Consider the following 24,980-nt stretch of genomic DNA (forward strand, 5'->3'; position numbering starts at 1 on the left):
CTATAGCTAATCTATGACACCTAAAACAAACAGCAAAAACGTAAAAATGTAAAAGGCTGTTATAACTTTTTATGTTGGGCCATGTGGGCCCCCGGCAATCCTGCCTGCTTTGACCTCCTTGTGAGACACTTTAGTTCTTGGTGATGGGGTGTTAGGGACGTCTTGAAGGGAGATTTGACTTTCATCTCACATACGAAGGATGAGTTAGGGTGCACAACAGCAAGAGGGGGCGGTGGGGTGTGTGTGTGTGTGTGGGGGGGGGTCATCATTTTCCAGGGTCTTTTGTAGACTGTTTTGTACGCAGTGCAGCAACCACCACAAGGCAGCGACCCAGAAGTCTCCACTTCTGAGGAAGTCAGCGTTCAGTTTTGTCTTCAGCCACTTTTGCCTTCTTAGAAAATTGGCCATTTGGCTTTTGGAGAGACATGAAAGTGTGAGTCAGTGCCGAGGCCGGAGCGCTGCTTTGTGCGATGAGGAAGGCGTGGAAGAGGTTTGTGTGTGTGTGGGTGTGTGCACGGGAGAGGGTTTTCTGGGAGGTCACCCCTCCTGCCAGTCATGCTTAGCCAGCATTAGCGGCCCTTTTCGTGGCATTAACACACCGGTACAACGGACGTTTTGTCTCTGTGTGCGACCCCGCCTCCCACCCTCCGACTCTGGGACCTGGTGCCAAAAAGCTGGAAATACCCCCCGCTGAAAACACACAGTAGAGAGTTAAAGAGTGAAGAATATGCACATTTAAAAAAAAAAAAAGATTTCTGTCAGATTTTTTTTTTTTTAAGTTTCTTTCTTCTTTTCTCACCATGTTCTGTTGTGTGTGTGTGTGTCTGTCTGTTTTTCTTCTTCCGTCTGTTTCGTTTCAAACAGATTCCCAGCCCTTGTACAAAATGGTAATGAATATGAATGAGTGTGTGTGTGTGTTCTTGAATTTGACCTTTATGCCAGACCTTTTCTGGCATAAACACTGACCTTGTCAGGACCAGTAATCCTCATGGAGGCCAAAACCTGGTCCTAATGAGGCAGAAGCCCATTTCCAGGACTAGTTAAGTTTAGGGCTAAACTTTGAATTGGGATTAAGTAAAGGTTAACCGGTTTTGTTTATGGTTATGGTTAGGGATAACGCTCTAGGTCAAATTAAATCACACAAAAGTGCAATTAGCAGTAAAAGTTCCGACTTTCTGGTTTGGAAATCCAATCTGACTTTGGTAAAGACTTTCGACTATTGAAAGCACCAGTTTCTACTGCGCGGCTGCATGTGCTTCTTTTCCAGTCCTGTGGGTAGTTGTGCTCTAGTTTTGGTCAAAAGAGACAATGAAGACGACAGTAACCAGGGAAACTTGCTTTAGGTTATGTGAGGCAGTCTGTAGGTAAGCCACGTAATCTGCGAGGCCCAGAAACCAGTGCGTGGCATTGTGTTACGTCATCTCTTGATTTGTTTGGACCACACCTTCACTGCTTCTCACTCACGCCACACTGATATCATCGTTTTCAGAACTACCTGCCCCACTCCACTCCAGAGCAGACCGACACAGCTGGAGAACAGCTGGTGAACTGATAGTTCTAACGACATATTAAGCAGCTAAACATCCAGATGTGTCCCTCAGGAGATGGTGGAGTCCAAACACCGAGTTAAAAGAGAGGGAATGGTAGACTTGGCCCAAAGAAACATGACTCCAACATGAACACTAATGCTTTTTTACGGTAACAGCTGGAAGTGTGACTCAGCAGTTGCTCATTACGCTCCATTTGCAAAGGCGGTGATGCGTCAGTGCTGTGTTTGCAGTTGTGTCACGACGGCATCATGTGTAAGGTTTAAGGTGATGAGTAAAAAGCCTCTCGTTCTTCCTTGTGTTGTATATTGCTCGTGTCCATTTCACTCGCCCTTGCCTCTCTCTACTGTATGTTTTAACAGTAATGGAAAAAACTGACTCACCCCTAATAACAATGATAAAGTCAAACACGATAATAATATAGACAGAATCTCAAAACAGTGTAAATTTGGTGCACGTTTAGCGAATCTATTTCTTAAAAAATTAAATATAGTAGATTAAATATAGTAATCACGTTCACGTGGATACAGACAGCTGAAATGTGTGAACAGCGTTCAGACTCGGTGCTTGGAAACTGAGACTCAGTCAGAGGTCAGAGGATTAGGAGGTCAACAAGTGTTTGTGTGTGACTTTGTGTGTACTTGTGTGGACTCAAAAATACAGAGTCTGCCTGTACGTCTGTGTCTGTGTCTGTGTGTGTGTGTTGGTGGGAAAAGGCGTCCTCCAGCTGCCTCACTAAAGGCTCCTACATCCACAGGCCCTTGATATGGTAAACAGCCACATGAATGTAAACAAAAGCATTAGAGCACCTTAAAAACACAGCGGCTCTTTTTCCTTCTTGGCTTGGGAAGCGGCTGGCGAGCGGAGGGCGCATGCACGCACACACATTTGTAACCTAAAATCAATTCAAATCCAGTCTTTTTGAAGATGTAACTTTCAAAATGTCCTACAGGGACCTGACGACATGTCCTCATAACCTCAACAAGATCTTATCTTCACTTATTAAGTTTTTGTCCACCTGCCCTCGTGTGCAATCATTTGAAATTGACGCGCTCGCAGTTTTGACACTCAAATAAAATGGACAGTAAATATAAGTGCAAGGCACTACATTGAGGTTAGGCGGTGATATGGGACACGAGGCATGACCTTCTAATTGATTTCTTTACATGACTACGGCTCACTGCTGTTTCCGGCCTTTATTGAAAGCACAGACGTCTACTTACCCCCGACCCTCTGCCCACTCTCTCTCACGCACACACACACACACATAGAGTGAATAAATCATAGTAAAAGGGTTCTGAATAATGCAGCAATGTGTCCAGACACCATGTGTGTTTGTGTGTGTGTGTGTGTGTGTATGCGTGTACTTGTATATACATCTCTGTGAGGACTGAAAAAACATTCGAAAAACCACAGGAAGTGAGAACATTTTGTAATAAAAAATAAATCAATAGAGGGGAATTTGGTTTAAGGCCTAGAATTGGATCAAGGCTAAGGTTGTTTTAAGGGTATTAAGAGTGTGCTCACTAAGAATGCTGTGCGGGAATGTGTGTGTGTAAAGTGCATGTATTGTGTGCCAAAACAAATCTCAATAAAGATCAAACTAACACTATCACACACGGAGAGTGAGAAGGAGTGATTATAAGGACGTTTGTTTGTAATTACACAGCGGGACGGCCATTAAACAACACACACATACTTAAGGTATTCTCTTAAAGGTGATTCAGACTTTTTTTTTATCAACCTGTTCAACTTCTCTGCATGAGGGTTTGCATGTTCTCCTCATAATCTCCAGCTTCCTCCCACAGTCCAAACACATACACACTCTTTTTGTTCCCTATATTACTTGGTCTTCTTTTTTTCCCCATTTTTATTTTGACACTCACGCTTTTTTGTCAGATTCTCCTAAATGGCATGAATGACTTCGACATTACTCTTTAAATGGCTTGAATTCTATGTTTGATCCCAGAGATCTGGGAAAAAAATGTCTGAATTCTGACTTTAATCTCTGAGAAAAAAAAAGTCAGAATTCAGAGCAAAAATATGTCGGAATACTGGAAAGAAAAAACTTAACTAACCTTTGAGGAAAAAAAGTGTGTGTGTGTGTGGGGAGTCACAATTCTGACTTAAATCTCTGTGGAAAAAAGTCAAAATTCTGGGAGAAAAAAAGTCAGCATACTGAAGGGGAAAAGTCAGAATTATGAGGGGAAAGTCAGAATTCTGATGGGGAAAAGTCCGAATAATGAGGGAAAGTCAGAATTCTGAGGGGAAAAGTCCGAATAATGAGGGGAAAAAGTCGGAGGAAAAGTCCGAATACTGGGTGAAAAAATATGGGAATACTGAGGAAAAAGTCAGAATTCAGTCGTCTTCGAAATTGTTTATTATTATTATTATTATTATTGTTATTATTTTAATTATTTTGAATAAAGTGACAGGAGGCTGAGATTCACGAGATCAACACAATTCTTATCCGTGATGTTGCAAACTAATTCCAGCTCAATCAGTGCGATATGTCCCACTCCTTACCCACAGCTGCACCGGGACTTTTAAGGATCTTTTAAATTTCACGCTGTAAATAGTTCAAATGAGGACATTAAGTCACCGGATTATCTTTGCCAGAGAGTAATCAAAATCTCAATTCAACATAAAATAATATAAATCAGATTGTAATTCTTCAAGCAGAGTCTTCAAATCTTGGACAGATTCCAACCACACCTGAGTCTGTGGGGTCAGTTTGGCTGCATGAGTGTACTCGGTTCTTTGGTAACGCGGTGAGCTCAGGGTCTTGGATCTCGGGGATTGTTTTCTGGCCGGTCGGTTACATGCCATTCCATTTGTCCCCCACATATGGCAGCCACATGTGGCGCAGCTCTGACGAGTCCGACTGTGCTTCTGACCCCAACGCTGACGGCTGCTTGCTCGTCGACAGTCGGCGTAACTTATTTTTCACCCCATTTTTAAAAGATTTTAAGGTGACATCACAGCATTGTTTACACTGTTGCTCATGTTTTATGACGCCTTACTGTTGTACTGTTGTAAACGGCTTTTGTTATGCTTTCCGAGAGATAGCGGTCTTAATCTGGATTATGTGACTTTGTGACAGGACCTGTATGTGTAATTCTACTGTATATTTAACAGAATTGGAATCTTTCACTGGCCTCATTTAGCAGGGTTTATTATTATTATTATTATCAGAACTTGAGTGCTTGCTCATTGTGTGAACTGTTGGGCAACAGGTGGCCCAATCTGGCCCACCGGGATTAATATCTGGCCTGGTAGATGAATTCACAAATCAGATTTTTCTTTGCTTTTTTTTTTTCTTCCAAAAATTCAGAATTCTGAAAAAAGATGAGCAGTTTTAAATCACTAGTAACACTGTGACGTATTAAATTATGCGTAATAAAATAGGATTTCATCATTTATTATTTCCATGTTAATGACATATGTCATACACATGACATAAGTCAGTCAGACCTGACATTTCAATCTTATTGAAAGTGTTATCTGTTTTCTTTGACGTCATGCTACATTCTTGGTCATTTACAAATGTGGGTTAAAGGTGGGCCTCGGGAGATTTGCAGAATTTTCGGGGGCCTCAAACCTCTGAAGTTTGGGAAGCTCTGGAATGGAAGATTTACAGGAACTTTACATGCGTTAACCCCCCCCCCCACACACACACACACCCATGCCCATTTATTCTAATGGCATCATTATCTTTTGACTGAGGACAGCTGTCCAACACTAATATTTACCCCTTTTGATGTGAAAGTTCCAAGAAAACATAAAAGGCTCCCCATTTTTTTGTTGGTGTTGTTGTTGTTTTTCCGTCTTTGGCCTTTTTTCCCCCCGTCTCCATCTGCGTCTGTATCATTTCTTAACATTTGGTGCTCAGCCCCGGCCACGATCAGGAACAGATGTTATGTTGTGGAAGAAATCACACACACACAAAAAAGAAAAGATCAGAATTAATGGGGAAGTGTGTGATAACCAGCCAAACCGAGCCGGTGCGGGGAAAAGGGAATTTGTATTGTTGTGGGGGGTGTGGAGCAAAAGACTCACAGTGCTGCACGCTGAGCAGAGACAAACGGGACATTATGTCTGGACAAAAGACGGAGAGACGCAGTTCAGATGATGCTGAGAGGAGAGACACACGTCCCAGTTATTTCACCCGATGATTTCGTATGATCAGTCAGATTTGATGGTTCACTGTCATGATGACAGGTGTCTTTCTTTTGTCCCCTCAAATGGAAATCGTGTGCAGTGATACCTTTTTGCATTTGTCTTCAAAGACAATAGAAAATGTCAAATGGATGAGATTCCATGAGAGTACCTTTAGTGAACCTCCACAGAGGAAGTTCAGAAAATAGAAGCTAACGCTAAGCTAATCCGAGGGAGAGATTCACCTCTAGAGGTCGACACTTTCCTCCAGTGTTGTTTGATTTTTCCATGCCTCAAAAAGATAAGATTAGAAAAGATAGATTTGAATAATCTGAATTGACCATCGCTATGGTTTTTAAACTGTGGTGCGCATGCCAACAGTGGTACGCAAGCTTCCTCTGGTGGTACTTTGGAGGCAAATCAGAAATATTTCACAATCTCGATTGTACATTCAATATCGATCGAAGCGGCGCCACAGTCTCGACCTTCAAAGGCAAAGGTGGAATTAAGGATTTAACCACGCCCCCAGCGTCACGTCCCGCAGGCGTACCAGAGTGTTGTGGTTGTAGTCTTTGTAGCACGACAAAAACGTCAGCTCCTACCACTAACCCAAAGCTGCTGCCAACTAATAGCAACCACGGCAACAGCTGATTTGGGCGACACATCGACCGAACTCGAAGCCCCTCCCGCTTCTCTGTGATCACTGGTGTGGAAATATTTTGCGTTCCCTGTGAGTTTTGTCGACAACGTTCGTAATCCGTAAAATCATAATCGTGACCTTGAAATAAAAAAAAAAATCAAAATCAATGAGGGATTTGGAGAATCGTGACGACCTTAGTATATGCCAGGGTATGTGATTCGAGTGTAGCTGAAAAATTTTGACCTGAGTGGTTAGAAAATTAAACAAATAGCCGACAAATCATAAAAAATTGAACAATAATAATAATAATAATAATATCTTTCGCTCCATCTTAATCTAATTCTAATCAAAATTTACACCACTGTATTTTAACGTTGGTGATAATGGCGTTACTTGAAGAGTTCAATACTTTCTCAGGTGGCACTTGGTATAAAATGTTTAAAGAACCACTGAACTGTGGGATTCCTGCAAAAAAGCCCAGCAAAAAAATGGTATATCTTATCTTATGTTGGCTTAAGAGGGAGAGCGAGATGCACAGGAATCACTTTACGACACGTGTACTACTTGTGACCTCGTGCAGCATGCATTATATAGCGCAGGATGAATTTAGTTATGCAACATTTATGAGCATGTATGGTCAGTGTGTGCGTGTGTGTGTGTAGAGACACATGAGAAATAGTTTCCCTTTTTAAAGACATGTGCTTTCTTTTTAATTCTTTATCATTTACATACTGTCCCTGCTTTTATTATGTAGTGTCTTTATGTAATTTTAGCTTGAAAAAGAGGGCTTGAGGCACTCTCCCTGCTCTTAATAAACAATGATTATTATTTTTTTATTATTATTATTTTTGTACAAAGCTACTGCATGTGTCTTTGATAGATCTGATAAGTTTTAGATCTTTGGAAAAAAAATAAAAATCAAGCGCAATCAAGCAAGAAGCACATGTGCCAGGCCCCAGATTTAAGGAAAAGGCCTTGTTTCCTTATTTCCATAATGAAACTTAACTCCTGTTTGAAATGACAATTGAATTAATTAAAAGAAGTTGTGACCAGGGCCTGCAAAAGCCTTTATGGGGCCCTCAGCTGAATTTGATTTGCGTAGTCCCCTCCAACCACCTACGAGGCTATTGCTTGACAAATCCCACATGAATTGTTTTTAATTAAGGCAAACCTTTACTAATTAAATTGCTGACAAAATAAAATGTGTAAACACATAATGTGTCAAAGGTCACAAATGTCACTCAATGTTCACCAGTCCTCATCATTCATTCACCTGTCCTCATCATTCACCTGTCCTCTTCATCATTCATTCACCTGTCCTTGTCATTCGCCTTTCCTCATCATTCACCTGTCCTCATTCACCTGTCCTCATTATTCCTTCACCAGTCCTCATCACTCACCTGTCCTCATCATTCATTCACCTGTCCTCATCATTTACCTGTCTTCATTGTTCATTCACCTGTCCTCATCATTCATTCACCAGTCCTCATTCACCTGTCCTCGTCATTCATCTGTCCTCATCATTCACCTGTCCACATCCTTCACATATATGTATATACATATATACAGTAATAAAATTAAAATGTATTTATATATATAAATTTTAAGAGTTGTTGTTGTACATCGCAATTACTGTGGTCAAGATAACCATGACGTGACATTCTCATATGACCGTGTCCATGTCTTTGTAATGCCGCCCTTCACGACCTGTAAAAGACTATTGAGAAGGACAACAAAAACGTCCACCAAGGATTTGGATTTTGGGCTCCCACTTATTCTCTGCTCCATTACTGACATTGCTCTGTTACGATGTGATAACAGCAGTGCTGGTCGTACAGGATCAGACAGAAAAGGAAAACCAAACATGAACAAAGGAGAGATGAAAGAAAAAGTGGGACGTGGCGAAAGGAAAACAGGATTAGAGAGCACACACACAGAGGGAAGGATGGAGAGATTAAAGGGAAAGCTGATTGGAGGATATGAGGTGACGCGTGATGACAGGTCAACGAAAAAGCCAAAGAAACAGATGTTGGCTTTTTAATCAGTCAGAGTGATTTAGATGGAAGAAGAAGAAAAGAAAAAAAACAACAACAACAAAAGACTTAAAAGGCCCCGACAATCGTAGACACTGACACACAGCAGGAGTGAGGCATTTTGGACCCTTGTCTTCATCACTTCCTACATGCGGTGGATGGGGTTCACGTCGTCACATGACTCAAGTCTGGTTTCTATTGTACTGATGAAGATTGACTCAAAGGTCATTTTAACTGGCAAACAGAAAGTCATTTCATACCACTAGACCTTTTTTGTTTTTAAAAAATACACTTTTTAATATGTCTGCTATCATAAAATGAGTGAGAATCATCGCCCTCTGGTGGCTGACTGCAGTATAAATCATAAAACCTACCTCAAGTGTACATCCCAACATATATTGTTATTGAATGGCTGCCTAGTTCTAATGCAGATTATCCAACAGGGCAGGATGCTTGAGATAAATCCTCATTTTACAAATGGGTTCCGTGTCCCTGGTCTTACTGGATGTGGATTCATATATATGCGTACCAATCGCGAGATCAGACCTTTAATCTTTCAATAGCGGCAACAGATGGAGTCTGGCTGTGGGATCAGCGCTGTCTTTGTTGGCTGTGTCAGTCGTTGGCCTTAGGTGAAATTAACACGCACGGCGGCAGCAGACAGGTCATGGAACTCGCTTATTGGATGGATGGAATGTATTGTTTGCTGATAAGAGCGGGTTGTATGACATATACCATGGGCGGAAGTGATGTGCTTGAATTTTCCAGAACTTGTGAAAAACAAGAAAACCAGTTCCAAAGAGAAAGAGATTGTATTTTTTATGAGGCATAGATATAAATTTAGGCTCCATCTATCTTCAATATTGGCTAAAATACTACTTATTTACTATATATATATATATATAAATAACTACTGGAAGTTGATTATTTCAGCTTTAACTTGGAGCCTGAAATAGATGGCGGACCATCAAATACCTTTTTCTGGTATGATTTTTCCCAAATTTAACAGCATCGGAGTGATTTTGATGGTTAAATGTCTTGTTGTTAGGGGGATTGGGGGCTTGTATCTCCACTCCTTCTGGATTTTTGTATCTCCACGCTGAGGGGAGCGTCAGCAATGGCTGGATGGATGAATGGTTTACGGTGGTGTAGGCTACTCCAAAACTGTAGGGGGTGGTCCGTAGCGACCAGATGTGCGAAGTTCCGCTTTAATGAAACTTTCTAGTGGAAAATAAAATGGGAAGAGGAAAAGCTATAACTCCACTTGAGCCAGCATTTAAAATACCAGTTTTCACGCTGAACAACACGCCATAAACTATGTAGAAACCATGAATTCCCAGCAGTACTAACGGTTAAACACACTCAGTGTTTTCTTTTTGCTTCAAAGGCCCGAATGAGTGGAGAAAGAAAACACAGCTGACGTCTGCAGTCTCCAGAGAGAGATATTTCTACCTGTGACCGAGGTTATCTATCAAATATTGAGAGGGCAGATGTCTAAAGACAGTTGTGAGGTCATTAAAGCAGAGTGGTGGCTCTGCTAAAGCTTTAAAGGGCCAGTTTGAAGTTGTGTTCCCTTTTCCCTGTGTCCAGACACTGCAGATGATATCAGATACATGTATCCTAAAAGAATAAATCGAGCATTTGTAGATGAGACGTCGAGCTGAGAACCAACTCTGATCGCTGCGTGTGGCTTTAAATCAGACACGTCATGGATATTAACGTGAATAATTCACAGACAAGGTTCATTCAGAGTTGAGCGACGATGTCGGGCAGTGTGAGTGCGTTTGTGCGCATCTGTTAGTTGGCGATCATGAATCGTGTGTGTGTGTGTGTTGCTGACAGCTGAATATATGAAACACCTGAGAGATATTGGGTATGTGATGAATCTGCATTCACTCCCGGGACAAATGACTCGGCAACGCACGACTTTATCAGCTTCAGATGATAAACGGGCATGAGTGGGAATGCAAGACTCATTTTATGGGCCAATAGTTAGTTGACACTGTATAGCATAGCATGGGCATGTTAGTAGCATCAAGTAGCATAAGTTAGCATGAATGTTTGTAGCTAACCTTACTTTTTCAATTTGGATGGATTTAAAGTTAAAAAACTACTAAAAAACCAATAACTATGACTGAAACGGAATTGTGTGTTTATCTACGTGAATCAAACCTCTCATCTTTTATTGGGTTTGTTGTTTTTTTTTTTTTAATTTTGCTCGTGTTTTACCTCAGATTGAGCTCCTGAGACTCCTGGCTCACAAACACATTTATGTTATGTCCATGTGTGTCAAATATTACAAAACGCTCAAACTAACACTAAAACTCACAAACACTAGTATAAATAAGTATTTACAAGAAATAAAAAACTAGCACTCCACCACTCTCAAAACTAATTAAAACTAACTCATTTTAAAAACAAAAAGTCAAAACTAATGAAACTAAAACCTTGATCACAATTCACTCATGCGTAATAATGCAGTTGTTAAAATGTCTATTAGGTAAGTTAGTGTGAAAGAGACTTATACTGTCTACTGTCATTATACAGAGTCCTTTTCCCCTCTATTACAATTTCTTGAGCTAAAAAAAGTGCTACAGACACATATTATGTATTCCCCCAAAGGAACAGTCAGCAAGTTCCCTTTGAATCACTAATTGTTGAGTTTCATTCAGAACTTATTTTTTTTAAAAATCATTTAGAGATCGTAGCTCTCTGTCATGACCTCCTCTCACCAGAGGCAATCGCTCCTTTAAACCCTTTCCTTTTTTAACATTTCTTTGGCAATAAGTCGTTGACGATTCATTAAGTCACAGATTAGCCCTGAACACAAATGGCAATTTTCCTCATGGCGGAGTGGAATGTGAGCTTGAGTACACGTACATGGAACACTGGACTGACGCAGATCCTCGTTTTGGTATAAGCGCAACTAAGGACACGTGGAAATGCGAAGCAGCTGAGTTAGGACCCTAAGTGTGAACGGAACTACGGACATATACGCACATGCGTAAACTCAAAGCGGCTCTCCGTTGCGCGTCAGTAAAACAGGCAGGCGTGCGCCCCCTCTTTTGCTCTAAACTGCCCACCTGATTGGTCAAAGTCTGGCCCTTGTTGGGGGACTTGCCTTCCTCTTGGGTGTCTCCACAGGACACATTCTGGATTTTTTTTCCCACGCAACACCAGATAACAAAACTTAATGAATTCTTTGAACAATCAATCAGACACTTTCCCCCACGAGCTAATAAATAAAGTGTTTCATTACATTTAAGAGGCCTCTGATCGCATTCCAGCCAGTGATTAAACACTGCCGCAACTATGTAAAAACGTTTAAAAGTGTGTTTTTAATATCCTCGTCCATCTTGTCCCGCGACTACATCCACTGATGTGAGAACGCATGTGTGTGCGCACGCGCTAAGTGTGCATGTGGGAGACATCTGAACGTCCTGGACTTTCGTGTGTCCGCAAAGAAATCCGTTATCAGAAGATCAAAACCTTGGAGTGTGTTTTGTGTGTGTGACCTCTAAACACATCCTGGTATCTATATCTCCAGCCCCCCCGGAGGCTGATGGACGACCTGACACACACTCACGCACACACACAGAACTGTCACTTAACTGCTGATGCATTCAATCTTTTGATATAGGAGCTATAAAGACTTCCTTTGTCACCCACCGAGGTTACACACACTTACACACACAGGTTTCCGTAACCACTTAAGGCCCAACCCTATCCTTAAACTGGCAATTCAAATCTTAGCCATAAACTTGCCAAATGTTTTCGGTCTTCATGAGGACTTCTGGTGAGTGTTTTATGCCAGAAAAGTTCCTAAAGAGGTCATAAACACACATAGAGTCCTCACATCCAGGTTGCTACACACTCACATGCTGACGTTCTCCCTCCACTCGCTGTAAAAACTTGGTTTACCCCTGCAGGCATTTGCAGGAAACGCTGTCCGAAGGCCATTCATCTTTTGATTGACACTGTGATGTAAACACAAGACAGGTCAATTTGAACCCACAGTGTCAGACTTCAAAACTCAACAAAGCCAGGAGGCCCCGTCCTGTCCTGGGGACAAGCTTTTTACATGGACTGTCCATGCAGAGACAACTCCTTCTGAAAAGGCTAAAAGTGAGCATGTAAAGTTGTGGTTGGTTTCACGATTTCCACCCGAACAACAGAGTCAAGAGTCTCTTCTTCATTGTTTCAGTGAACATTTGACAAGAAACTGGAACAGATCACACCGCAGTTACACTGCCAACTCTCTGTTAACTGTTCACCCAATGTCAGGTAGGAACAAGTAATAGTGAATAAAATAATAAAAAAAAAAGTAAAATGCAATACACCACAGGGTAACAATGGGATCAAAAATTATAAATAAAGGATAAAATGGTGGCATCACATAAAAGCAAAGTCTGTAAAAATGGATTTTAAGAAGTTAAACATAAGAATTGATTGAATCTACGAGCCTCATCTCCTCAGGTATAGTTGAAGGAACATCTCCACAATGTCACAAACCCAAAGCAAAGTAAAACTGGATTAAACTGAAACAAATGGTACGCGTTTGCTCCCAGTCGAGCTCTCGCCAAGGAAATGGAAACTTCTCAAGTATCTCATCAATTCAGGAAAAACAGAGCCGAAAAAATAAATCTGGAAAAATGACTGTATTAATTCAGAAAAACAGAATCAAACTTGTTTTTTCAGCTGAATGTAATAGGCTTCCGTACGTTGGACATTTGTCCAGTAATCTGAATGAAAAAGAGTTCTGCAAAAAAGTCTGGAGCAACTTTTTGAGGACATTTCAACAAACCTGTGCATGTCTGAAAGCAAGTTCTGTGAAGGTGTTTTCTTCTTTCCTGTCCTTCCTCTTTTGTCCTCATTGATGTGCCTGATCAGATTGAATTTGACCTTAATTTAAGATCTATATTTTACACCATATCTTCCATCTTTCTGCCAATCTCTGTTTTTTTCCTTCTGATGAACCTTTTCTTTCTCTCTGGATCCTTAATTTACTGAGTATCTCGCTTACTTACTCTCATCCCCATCAGGCAGTCCAGACAGTTTTATTAATTCATAGTGAAGTTGGTTCAAGTCTACAAGATTATATCAGTCAGCTCAACTTTGTTCTTAAAGCAGCTCTGGTGTCACAAGGCATTAGGAGTCTTTCTCTCTGACATAACTCTGTTATTGATGTTTTAGTATTCTTGGAACCTTGATGTTACACCCACAAAAGTAAAATTCTGACAAACATATAAAGGTTACATCAGTTGACGCCCCCTTAATGAAATAAGGTGAAATAAACTAGTAAGCAAACTGACGTCATATTGCTTGCTAACTTTGAATTTAATTAATTTTGGTTTTTACCAAATTAAGTTATTTTATAATGAGTTTGTCAGGCAATTTTTTTGCAGTGTCCCCTGCAAAGTAGCTTACGTTAGAACCAGTTTTGAGAAGACTCTAATTCCGGATTCTTCGATTACCTACACGTGTTTCTAAATTTGCCAGCAGACGACAGCATGATTTATTGCTGTTGTCTTTAAAATAAAATAAGACACGATAAAATAAGATAAGATAGTCTGTTATTAGTCCCACAGGAACAGCCTTTTTTTGCTCTTGGTTGATATGCACAAAACCGTCAAAGATTAGATGTGTGAATCTGAATAAAATTAGTTCATGTTGGTGGAAATAGTCTCGCTTAAGAAAGTTAATGTAGAATATATTGCGTTATTGTTTGTGTGCGTCCCGGATTTGACCGGTGGAATAACTGGAAAGGTGCCTGTGGTTTTTACGTTGACTGCACAATAAATAACACAACCTGTTTCCATGTGAATGTCTGTCATTGAAAAAACAACAACAACATAAAAAAAACTGAAGCTGCTGAGAGTCATATGGTAGCAATGCTGTAATGAACCGTAACAATCTGGAGCAGTAGATGCTCGCAGAGGCCAGATACTCTGTGAAGATTCCACCTGAGTCAGTGAAAAGCAGAGGTGATTGGGTTACTCTCTGTTTTGGTAAAAACATCCTGGATGGGCTGAGAGTTGCTGTTTGGTGTAACACTATATTTAGCAGCCTGGGGGTTTAGAGAGAGAGAGAAAGACAGATGGAGCGAACGCCTCAGCGAGAACTGCATCTTGTTAAGACCGCTGTAACAACAACAGTGTTGTGGCTTTTCTCCATGTGTTTTTTTTACAGACAATTTCTGTAAAAGTCAAGACAATAGTCATTGTATATTTCACTATTCCTTCTAACCCAGTTCAAGTCAAACATAAAAGCTGTGTCAACATAGTTTTCTACTTCTTATCCTTGAAGTGGCTATAATCACGTTTTATAAATGAAGTGCGATATTAGTCACTCAATCACGATATGAAAGGCACAGTTGCTAACATCAAGCATCAATTTAAGACCACAATTTGCTGTATTCTAATCACTATTTCCCCCATGGACAAGTGGTTTTATGACCATGTCAGTATAAAGTGTCTGAGGAAATCTGCAGATTGCAGATGACACATTTATGTAAAGTAACATGGAGCAGATTCTGAACCAATGGAACCAATTCCTGGCAAAAGATGACACTATGTAGTATTTTTATTGTGTTGTGAGAGACCCTGTACCCAGAGTTCCGACAATATTCCATACAGAAACCTTGCAACTTAACTTCCACACTGCAAAATTAGTAAGTAAAATAAGCCTAATTTCTGGGAATTTGTGCTTGTTGTTGCTTGTTTTTTGCCTAAAAGAAGGTTTAAAAAGAGGCACTATAAAAAAATATCCTTACTAAGCTAAAATCCCAGCTGTGTTCACAACTGGTGTTTATTAAGGTTGTTAGATACAGAAGTAAAACTTACTATCATGGATTGGTGTGTGTGCAAATATAAGAAATTCTTAGGTATAAATTCTTATTTTTAGGTGAATATTTATAATATTTTAAGGCACATTACAGTCTGAAAGTGGCTGTACATTTATAAGCTATAGATTGAAGTATTCTAAATGTACTAGTTTTACTGCTGTTTTAGTTTCTGTCTGAAGTAATCTCTCTCTTTGTGAAGAAGACATGCTGTGTTGTGATGTTGGTCGAATAGTTTTTTGTCAGCCGTAGAAACATCTTTCCAGATTTGGCGTTCCTGTCACGTGTCTCCATCTAAAATAACGTATGTGACACATGTGAACAGACCCTTGTGCTTTAGCCGAGAGTTTGCATCAAAGTGGTTCCTCGTGAATTCCAAAGCTAGCCACGCTGATTTACTGGCAGTAAATCAATAGCGTCAGGACAGTAGACACAAATAAATCTCTCACACGTTGCTGCTTTCTAAAAGTACTTTATTGACTATAGATTTTGTGATGCCACATGCAACTAGAAACATTTCAGCTAAATTACAACCTCATGTTCTGTACAGATTATTACTCCTAATTGTGAATATGCACACAATGTCATCTTGTAGGGGACTGGTCCACAATGTCCCACAATGTCTTGAATAAACAAATCTCTATAGTAAAGTCAGTACAACAGCAAACGTCAGTATAAAACAACAGGGTGGGAGACGACAGATACACAACGGACTGTGGTATATACATGTATGTACTGTGTGGTTACTGAAATGGGGAGAAACTAGTACGACAAAAGGTAATAAAATGACAAAGTACGAGCGGCGATGGATGCGTTAATGTTTGAAGATGTGCATGTTTTATATCTTGCCTTTATTAATACGTCATTCGACTGTCTGTGCAGCAGCGAGGGTGGTCTCAGTGCTTCATGTCTTAATCATGATGACTGCTGTCCAAACTTGTTTTAACCTTGTGTCTATTCGTCAGCATGAAAAGTCATCAAAAAATGTCAAAAATAAAATGAAAAAAAGGAGAAAAACAAACACCTGTCGTCAGATAATAATGATATTTACAGGTAAAATCCAAAGTTACGGCCGTCTTTCCATTATAGTGATATTTTATTTATCACTGAGAACTGGAAAACACATTTGTGGGACCTTAATAAAGTATGAATTTAATTGATTTAATTTAATTAAAAAACACACCTGATCTGGTTGTCACAGCTCTTGAATGATTGCCATATTGCAACAGCATATATGTTTGTTTGTTTTTTTTATCAAACTGCTAACAATGTACCATATATTTCCTATATTATTACTGCATAAACTTGTTCATTTAGGTGTAAGTTTCACTGTGTATTTATTTATTTCCCACAATTATGATAAAAAAAACATGACAATCATGTTTTCTAAAAGTATGTCCCTTCCTTCGTAACGATAAACTTGGAAACTGAGTCAGTCACAGACACACACACACACACGCAGGTCTAATAAAAAAATTCACCAGAGGATCTGAGACATCATTTTATCATGATTTAAAGCATGACCAACAGGGGACCTTAAAAATGTCCCCTGTTAGCATGGAGGTCCCCAATTGGTGAGTGTATAACGACACCGAGGTCCCCTGTTACATGTTTGACGAGTACACACACACACACAGTCCTGTGGCTACAAACCTCACACACATTTTAATTATGTATTCATCCCCAGCTGAAATCAGCCGTCTGGCCACATATATTCTCAAGGACTACTGCAAATACTGAATGTAAAAGCACAACCGTGACATCAAAAGCAAAGGCTTCTTCAAAATGCAGAGTTAAGAGATTTGTCAATCTGTGAAAACTAAGATTATGTGCGTTACTTTTTTAGAAATGCAATAAGAAATGCAAGGAAAGACAGGAAGCAAAGAAGGAGGAGGAGGAGGCAAGAGGGCAGTGGAAGAGGAACGGAGGAAGCTAAGATGGAAACAAAAGGTAAAGCAAAGGAAGAAAATGGAGCAAGAGGAAAAAATACCTGGTTGTCAAGATTAAAATAGAGGCAGATGATTGAGTCTGAAATGTTAAAGTGCCCAGGAGATCACACACACACACACACACAGTGACCCGAGCACAAGCTAGCAATAGACTCCAAGAGTGGTTGTCCTCTTGCTGAACTCTGTCTCTCACACACACATGCACACAGTTCACATGGTGTTCAGGACACTCCCAATGGGATGAGCTGTCATCGCCATGGTTACAGTCTCTGAGTTCAGAGTTAGGACACAAAACACACATACTCCGGTGTCCACTGTGCACTCTGAAACCAAAGTCCTAAATTAACACACCCCGACAAACATCTCGTGTGTAAACCCTCTGTGTGTGAGTGTGTGTCCAATTTTAACTTGTCTCCCACTAAGTCACTCTCTCTGCTCTCTCTCTCCCTCTCACGGTCAGTCTTAGTCTCTCTCTCTCACTCTCTCTCTCTCTGTCTGTCTCTCTCTCTCGCTGTCTCAGTTGGTCCTCCTGTTGTGTTTCTGGTGCCAGAGCGCGGTTGGCAGGTTCTGGCAGCCCTGGTACTCTCGCCGCATCTCCCTGTCGGTCAGAGGCGGCGTGGCGTTGCAGGGGGCCCCCGCCAACGTCACGTTTAAAAGGCCCGTCCATGGCTCCAGCAGGTGAACTGTCCCTGCGTCCTGTTAGCATTTGTGGGAGAAAAAAAAAGGTTAGATCATCATAAAGAAGAGTAAAGAGGGAAATTAAAATTAACATTTTTAGCAGGTTCATTTGCAGAAATTAAATAATACTACCCTGTATGTATATCATACAAGGACCTTGCTTTACGGAGGCCTCCATCTTGCGCCACCATGTTTCTACGGCAGCCCAGATGGACGAACCAAATGGAGTGTGTGTGTTTTGCATTTTGATGTGGAAGCTTACTACGCAAATGAAAGCGAAACATCCTGTCTGGCATGTAAAGGCCACCATAGGGGTCCTCCATTTGTTACAATCTGCAGTCTCACCATTAGATGGCGGTAATTCTTACACACTGTGATAATTTACCTTGCCCAGGTGGTCCAGTAGGCAGACGGCAGGGCTGATGAAGGACCAGCTGCTGTCCTCCGAGCCCAGGGTCGTCCTCTGGTTCTGGTGACTCTGTCGTGGCTGCTTTTGGATCAGGACCACGTTCCGGTGTTTCTGGGATCCGCGTAGCCTCTTTGAGAGAACGCCGCTGTAGCTCTGATCCACGAAGAGCAGAACACGAGTCGCTCTGCAGCCCGCTAGGTCGGCTAGCAGCTCGTTGACCGAGTATCGCTCTTTGAGATCAGCCTGGAAAGATGGAGGGAGGAAGAAGAGAAAACTGTTTGATACATCTTCTAATCAGTCTAGTAATGGCATCCGTGTGTGTCAAATAACACATTTTTAGGGTGTACATGTTTGTATCTGTGTTTTGTGTCTTGTGCCTCTGTCTTACGATGCCATTGAGGTTGGTGTCCCACAGCAGCATGGTGCCGTCATTGCGCGTCGGTGAGTTCAGGTAGAGAACCAGCGTGTCGGCGCAGTGCTGCTTCCTGCAGATGTAGGACACGTGGTTACGGATCACCGCTTTCTCCGTCGCCGAGTAAACACCCTCTAAGTCCTCTGTTTTGCAGAGGTGGAGATGGTGGGAGTGGAAAAAGAAACAGTCAGTATTGAAATTCAAACAACCTGAAATTAATTTAGATTTGTACTTTTGTAATTTAATCTTGGTAAAAAAATTTGTTGTCCTTCATTTAATCATTGTGTTTGCCTGAGACATAAATTTGAACAATGAGAAACAACACATTTGTACCAGGAAGCTGTCCACTGCTGGCAAAGAAGGTCTTGATGTGATCTTTGTGAAAGCCATTGTTCCGGAGCATTCTGTAAAACCTCTGGAGATTCTGAACGTGACGGTGGAACGTCATCTGCTGCCGCCAGCCACCTGCAAAGCAGAGTGAAAGGATCAAAGAATGTTCCACACATTTGGAGAAGCAAAGACAGATGGTTCCAAAGCCACCATCCTACCTGAAATGAGCACAGCGTGGTCACAAGTCTGGTAGAGGCGACAGGACAGGTGAGTAGCCAGTGGCTGCTGGTGGCAGCGTCTGGTGTTTTTATTCAGCTCACAGCTAGAGTCGGGCAAACTGGGAGAGCCCATGGGTAGCGGTTGAGGACACCTTGCGAACTCTGTGTGCTCTGTTGGAGACAAAGTCATGCAGTACTTCAGAAATTGAAAAGGTGTCAGAGTCATAGAGAAATGCCCAGGTGCTTGACCTGGAAACAACGTCTAAATAAAGTGTCTAAATGGGACATCATCGCAAATAAAGTAAGACTTAATCTTTATATTTTTGTAGTAGCAAACATTAAGTTGGATCTTCTGCAGTTGCCATAACAGCAAGATAACTTTTTTCCCCATAAGCTATTCTCATGACTCCCATGCAGGTTGCTGGCAGAGGCTGCAGGTGTGGGTGGTCTTGGCAGAACATGATATTTACTCAGAAAAACCTCCGCCTTGGAAAAGTAAAAGAAGAAAGCTTCTCGACTCAGGTGGATTTTAACAATCCCACTGAGGCTGTTTGGCATCCGATTATTTTACTTACCCTACACTTAAAGCTTGCACAAAGATCTTTCACAGACATGTACGAAATGGATTCTTTGCTAAATGTTGGATAATTACCGATGGCCGGTTGATGGCCACCAGTGACGTTTGTGGTTTTGACTATGATTGGATTGTTTGACAAGGCATCTGGCAACATCCTTGGTGGATTATATTCACTTTGGTGAACTGCTCATGTTTTATCTAGCGCCAACAGCACTTCCTTCAGTACTGGGTGTTGCCCCATCTTCCATTTATCCATTTACTCTGACTCACCAACACATCTGAGTCTCTGTGTCCGGTTGCTGTCTCCAACTCCAACCACCAGTGGGAGGAAGTGGACTTCACAGAGCCCTCCGATAGTCCGTTCTACCAAGCGGCCTCCACCTCCGCTAGTGGTAATGGTGCCGCCTCGCAGTGCCCCACCTGCCAGCCAACCATTACTCATAAGCCTCTCTGGCCCTGTTTGCCAACGTTTCAGCTGGTTCTGGCAACGACCCTTCAAAGCCAGAGTCAAACACTCCTCACCTGAAGATGGAGTTGAAAGTAAAGATCAGTGAGTCATCAATGAACAGGAACATTCTCATACATTCATTTTATTTCATTATTCCTGTTGCCATTTGTTGACTCTTGAAAGCTGAGTTGCACAATTGAACTTTCTTACCTTGAACTAAACTTAGCTTGTTTCTTTGTTTTCTGGTCTTTATCACCCTCTGTGCCAAACCGCCCCCTTTCTTGCCCCTCATCTATTTTCACACTCTTGCTCTCACATCTACAGGTTAAATTAGGTCAAAGGAACTTTTTGTTCTACAAAGCTGTGGTTACACTTAATCCATGGGACCCAGCAGGGGTTCCAGTGCTCTGTGTGTGTCTGTGGATGTAAAAATAATTGACAGCACTAAGCCAATTTCACCTCAACATCTGGCCCTGACGTCTCTCACAGCAGGAGGTCAGCAGTAATTCATTTTAACACACATTGCTTTTATAGAACCCGAGAAGATCAACGCACAATACATTTCCTTCTTGTCTTTTGGGGCTATTTACTGTAGCATGAATGAAGCACTTTGCAAACAGTATAGCTGGTTTAATGCACAGTAAAGCTGTTGTTTGCCACCATCAAAAGTAGAGTTTTATTTTGGAAACACTTTCTGGAACCAAACAAGCCCCAGAAGGAAGTGATTAACAAGCAAATTCTCACCTTGCAAAGTCCTATTTCTTGGTGGCTACTAAGAAATAGATAAAAAAAGGGCAAACACACACAAGCAGATGATCGGTGTTGCTGTGCACACAAGTGCTGAAAGGGTACTTGTGTCGAACCCCCTTTTAGATGGAAAATATCCTGCATCAGGCGATGAGCCATACAGTTCCTGGCAAATTAAACACTTCTGCTTCAATCACTGCCAGGATGACGCACACACACTCAAAACACATATCCACATAAACGCACAAACAGGCTACACTGGTATATGCAGTATGCACTGTATATTTGTTGTATGGATTCAAAAAAATCGATGTACTACTTTTGAATATGATCACTATCCCCACTGCTTCCACTATTCCAGCTCTAATATTACAATACAACTAATACAACTAAGTCTGTGATTAAGAAGTCAACATATACATTTACTATATATTATCTGGATAAAAATGAACATTCAAAATGTATATTTGGAGAAATAATTATTACTGGATACAATGTAAATCACAATGGGCCAAGTAATGATCCCTGTGGAACACCATTTGTGATTACAATTACTATTAGTTTTACAACTGCCTTCTTTCTGCTACCAAAACTACTATAAATACCTTGCTTTATCTTCAATCATTCATTTATCTAGCACTTGTTTTTTTTTTTTTGTTACCCTAAAAACAAATTATTGGGTGACTCACCCAGGTAAATGCCATCCAGATGGGAACACCTCTTCTTTGTCACATTCACATCCACGTAGAAGAGAAATACTGGGTGTCCAAAGTTTTCCCCGGGGCTCGGATCCAGCACCAGCACGGCGTCGTGGGCTGTGGAACCAGTCAAAGGCTGCTGGTGTCTGCGTGGGCCGTCTCCTCTGTTCAGTAGCTGGCTAACGCCGTAGCCTCCCCTTAGTTTGGAGTTCACTGTGCCACCCGAGGAGTCGGGCAGGATGGCCAGAACTTTATTGGAGGTACCTGAAAAGTTTTGGAACAGCAGAAAACACATTTGAGAAAGTACTCCCCCCACTTTGTGTTTGAATTGATTCACTATGGTATTTAAAATAGGGGCTGAACGATTTTGAATAAATTCAATACTTTTTGAGTGAAATTGCGACTGGGCTATGACGTGTAATATCAGACTTAATGATTATTTTTACAGAAATGATTCTCATTTTCATTTGAATAACATATTTAAAATGATTACTGTGTGATAGTTGGGCATGTTTGTGAAAAACAAAGATGTTTTCTTTCGTCTGTAGAATACGATATGTATAGGTCAATATTGCAATTTTGATCAAATTTGGATTGATTATTCAGCCTTAATTTATAAGGCAGCAATACATAGAAATACCATTGTGTGCTTGTAATAAGTAATAAGTCATGAATAGACAAATACAAAAATCATGCTCAATGTATATTTATAAATAATTAATTTAAACATGACAGAATCCCCCAAAAATAAAGTCTACACTGATTCAATGATTTAATTTTACATTTTTGACATGTTTTTGATCCATCACATCATTGATCCCATTGATATTATTTTTAATTTTCAAACTAAGCAATACAAATATCTTTATCTGTCAAAATCAATTACAATATATTAATAAAAAAAGAGGTGTAATCTGTTACAAAGTACTATCTTAACACATTTTATTATGACATGTATAGACGTTTTTATGTCCTTATGTGGATTTCCTGACCCTGACATTTAATTTGAATTTCTTGCATGTGCCATAATATTCACCACAAATCTCTACCACAGGACGACGGTGTATGTGTGACACTTGCCCTCCTCCGTACCTGCAGCGCTCTGTGGCTCAGACACGTAAACGGCCACGGCAGACAGCGGCAGGTGGGCGAGCTGCCTGCACTCTGCTTCAGAGAGGGAGGGCACGCGGAGGCACCGCTCCAGCTGGTCCCACTGCAGGGACTGGAGGCCCGAGCGCACCCAGCGCTCCAGTCGGCCTGAGGTCATGCTGCCAGCAGAGGCCACCACTGAAAAGTGGAGGATGAAGATGGTGAGTGGAGCAGCAAGAAGCAGCAGGAGCCTCATTGTCACAAGTGGGTTTCACTTGTTCCTTCTCCCGGTTTATCCTTTTGATGCTTATTCGTAGGATTATTTTTTTATTCGTCCTTATTCTTTATTCCTGCAGTTGCGGCTGGTTCATCCTTTTTGTGTCTTCTGACTTGATGTTTCCACCTTTTCTCCACTTTAAACCCCTTCTCTTCTTGTATCTTCCCTTTATTCCTCTGTGTCTTATGACTTTTCACTCTTTACGTCTTCACTCCTGCAATTTATCCCCCCCTCATCTTTCACTTGGTCCTCCAATTCTGTTCGCCGTCTTTACCAAACTGCTGGCAATTACAGGTGCATTCAGTTGCTCCTTCAGAATAAATTATAAAAAAAAACAAAACAACAACAAATAGAGTCTGATCCTTGATTTCTTTTTTTTTTATTTTCAACTGTGATATCTCGTCCTCTGGATCCGTCTTTATATAGATTTTTTTCTGTCTCTTCCGCTTCCTTTAATTGGATTTGAGAATAACAGAAACTGGGACAGAAAATGTTCTCCTGTCTCAGTTTTCACATTTTCTTTGCACCTGACCACAACAATCCTCCTTTGGATTCATCAATGAAATTCCTTCTTTTCTTCTAGATTTCACAGCGGGGGCAATTTATCCAACAAGAGGAATGACTTAAGACTTTTTTTTGTCTTTTGTAGATGTCCGACTTTTCCTCCCCCTTCCTCTTGTTCCTCTTCTCTTTTTTTCCTGCCTCCCTCGTGGGAATGATTTATTCCTGGTGAAAGCTGAAGCAACAGCTTCAGACTCACTGTTGGTTTGGAGAGTGACAAATCATCCTGGAGTCAGAAAATGTCCTCATGAATGAGGGGGTCAGATCTCAGAGGACTGATCCTGTTTCTTCTTTTCTTGCTCTTTTGGGACCAGCAGTTAGTCCTGGAGACTCTTTGCCCTCAGTCACACTTGAGACCAGATTGTCCACTTCCACGAGGAAATGTGCCACTGCTGCTGCTGCTGCTGCTGCTGCTCAACCTGCTCTCACTGCTCAGCTTCAGTCTGCTCTCTCTGGTCCCTTTATCTGACTCTCTCTCTCTCTCTCGCTCTCTCTCTCTCTCTCTCACACACACACACACACACATTCTGACATGCCAGAGGTAAAGAAGGGGAGGATATGAAAACTCCAGGGTGGATGAAAGAGTGAGTGGATTGGATGAGAATAGAGATTAATTTTTATTAGGTTAAACTTTATTTATTTATTTGGCGCCACATAAACAAATACAAAAAACTTTTAATTAAAAAATAAAAATACAAACAACTGTAGGGCATAATTGCATTCATTTGAGCAATTTCTATATATATTCTATAATATATTCTATATTTCTACTTCCTGAGGGGACAAGTTCAAATTGGACGTGCAAATACAGTGGATAGAAGATGGGAAAATGTGGAAAAGAAAGGGAAGAATTGACGAAGAGGACTAGTGGAAATGACAGAGTGGGACAGGATTTTTAAAAAAGGAAAAGGAAGTGAAAAGAGGAAAGAGGGGTGAGATGGAAAAGAGGTAACTGAAGACAAGAGGGCAAGAAAGAACAAGAAAGGAACCGAAATTGTCGTAAAGACGTGGGACTTGCAAAATACTGTATTATAAGTCCTTGGCAAAACAGCAAAAGTACCATTTGAGGTCGATCGTCAAACACCACACAATATTTAATCGGTTTAAGTGGATGTGAAAACTGCATTTTACTGATTGTAATAGCCCCTTTTTAGGAGTTTCAAAGGGTAAAAGAGAATGACTGGGCTACGGTCCCTCAAATAGTACTGTCATGAATATGCAGAAAGAGGCACTGTAAACACTGTCTGGTAAGGGAAAACTGCATTTTTGCATTTTATTGGTGGCATTGGCCCTTTATTTGTGGTGAAAATTAGAATAAAACTGAGTCATTTTGAGCCAGATTCAAAGTTTTCCCCAAAAAATAGTAGT

The 24,980-nt window shown here is 41.0% G+C and overlaps 1 protein-coding gene across 1 annotated transcript; it reads right to left on the reverse strand.

The window, feature by feature from the left end:
• Window positions 1-17,075: 17,075 nt before the first annotated feature.
• Window positions 17,076-24,045, reverse strand: si:ch211-67e16.11. The gene is made up of 8 exons (XM_044019549.1): window positions 22,778-24,045; window positions 21,677-21,949; window positions 20,063-20,314; window positions 19,216-19,386; window positions 19,001-19,132; window positions 18,644-18,810; window positions 18,232-18,498; window positions 17,076-17,864 (listed from the first exon to the last, which is right to left on the reverse strand). The coding sequence occupies exons 1-8, from the start codon at window positions 23,028-23,030 to the stop codon at window positions 17,685-17,687; spliced, it is 1,695 nt and encodes a 564-aa protein (XP_043875484.1). The 5' UTR covers window positions 23,031-24,045; the 3' UTR covers window positions 17,076-17,684.
• Between the last annotated feature and the right edge of the window lie 935 nt (window positions 24,046-24,980).

This window comes from Solea senegalensis, linkage group LG2, assembly GCF_019176455.1.
Source record: "Solea senegalensis isolate Sse05_10M linkage group LG2, IFAPA_SoseM_1, whole genome shotgun sequence".
Lineage (NCBI taxonomy): Eukaryota > Metazoa > Chordata > Actinopteri > Pleuronectiformes > Soleidae > Solea > Solea senegalensis.

Bases quoted from the DNA above. Each gene is read 5' to 3' on its own strand.
- si:ch211-67e16.11 (XM_044019549.1), bottom strand. From the start codon at position 23,030: ATGAGGCTCCTGCTGCTTCTTGCTGCTCCACTCACCATCTTCATCCTC. The intron at 20,315-21,676 runs GTGAGTCACCCA...CTCCATCTTCAG, and splicing joins TCTGGATGGCATTTACCTGG to GTGAGGAGTGTTTGACTCTG. The intron at 18,499-18,643 runs GTAAGACAGAGG...CCATCTTTCCAG, and splicing joins ACACCAACCTCAATGGCATC to GCTGATCTCAAAGAGCGATA.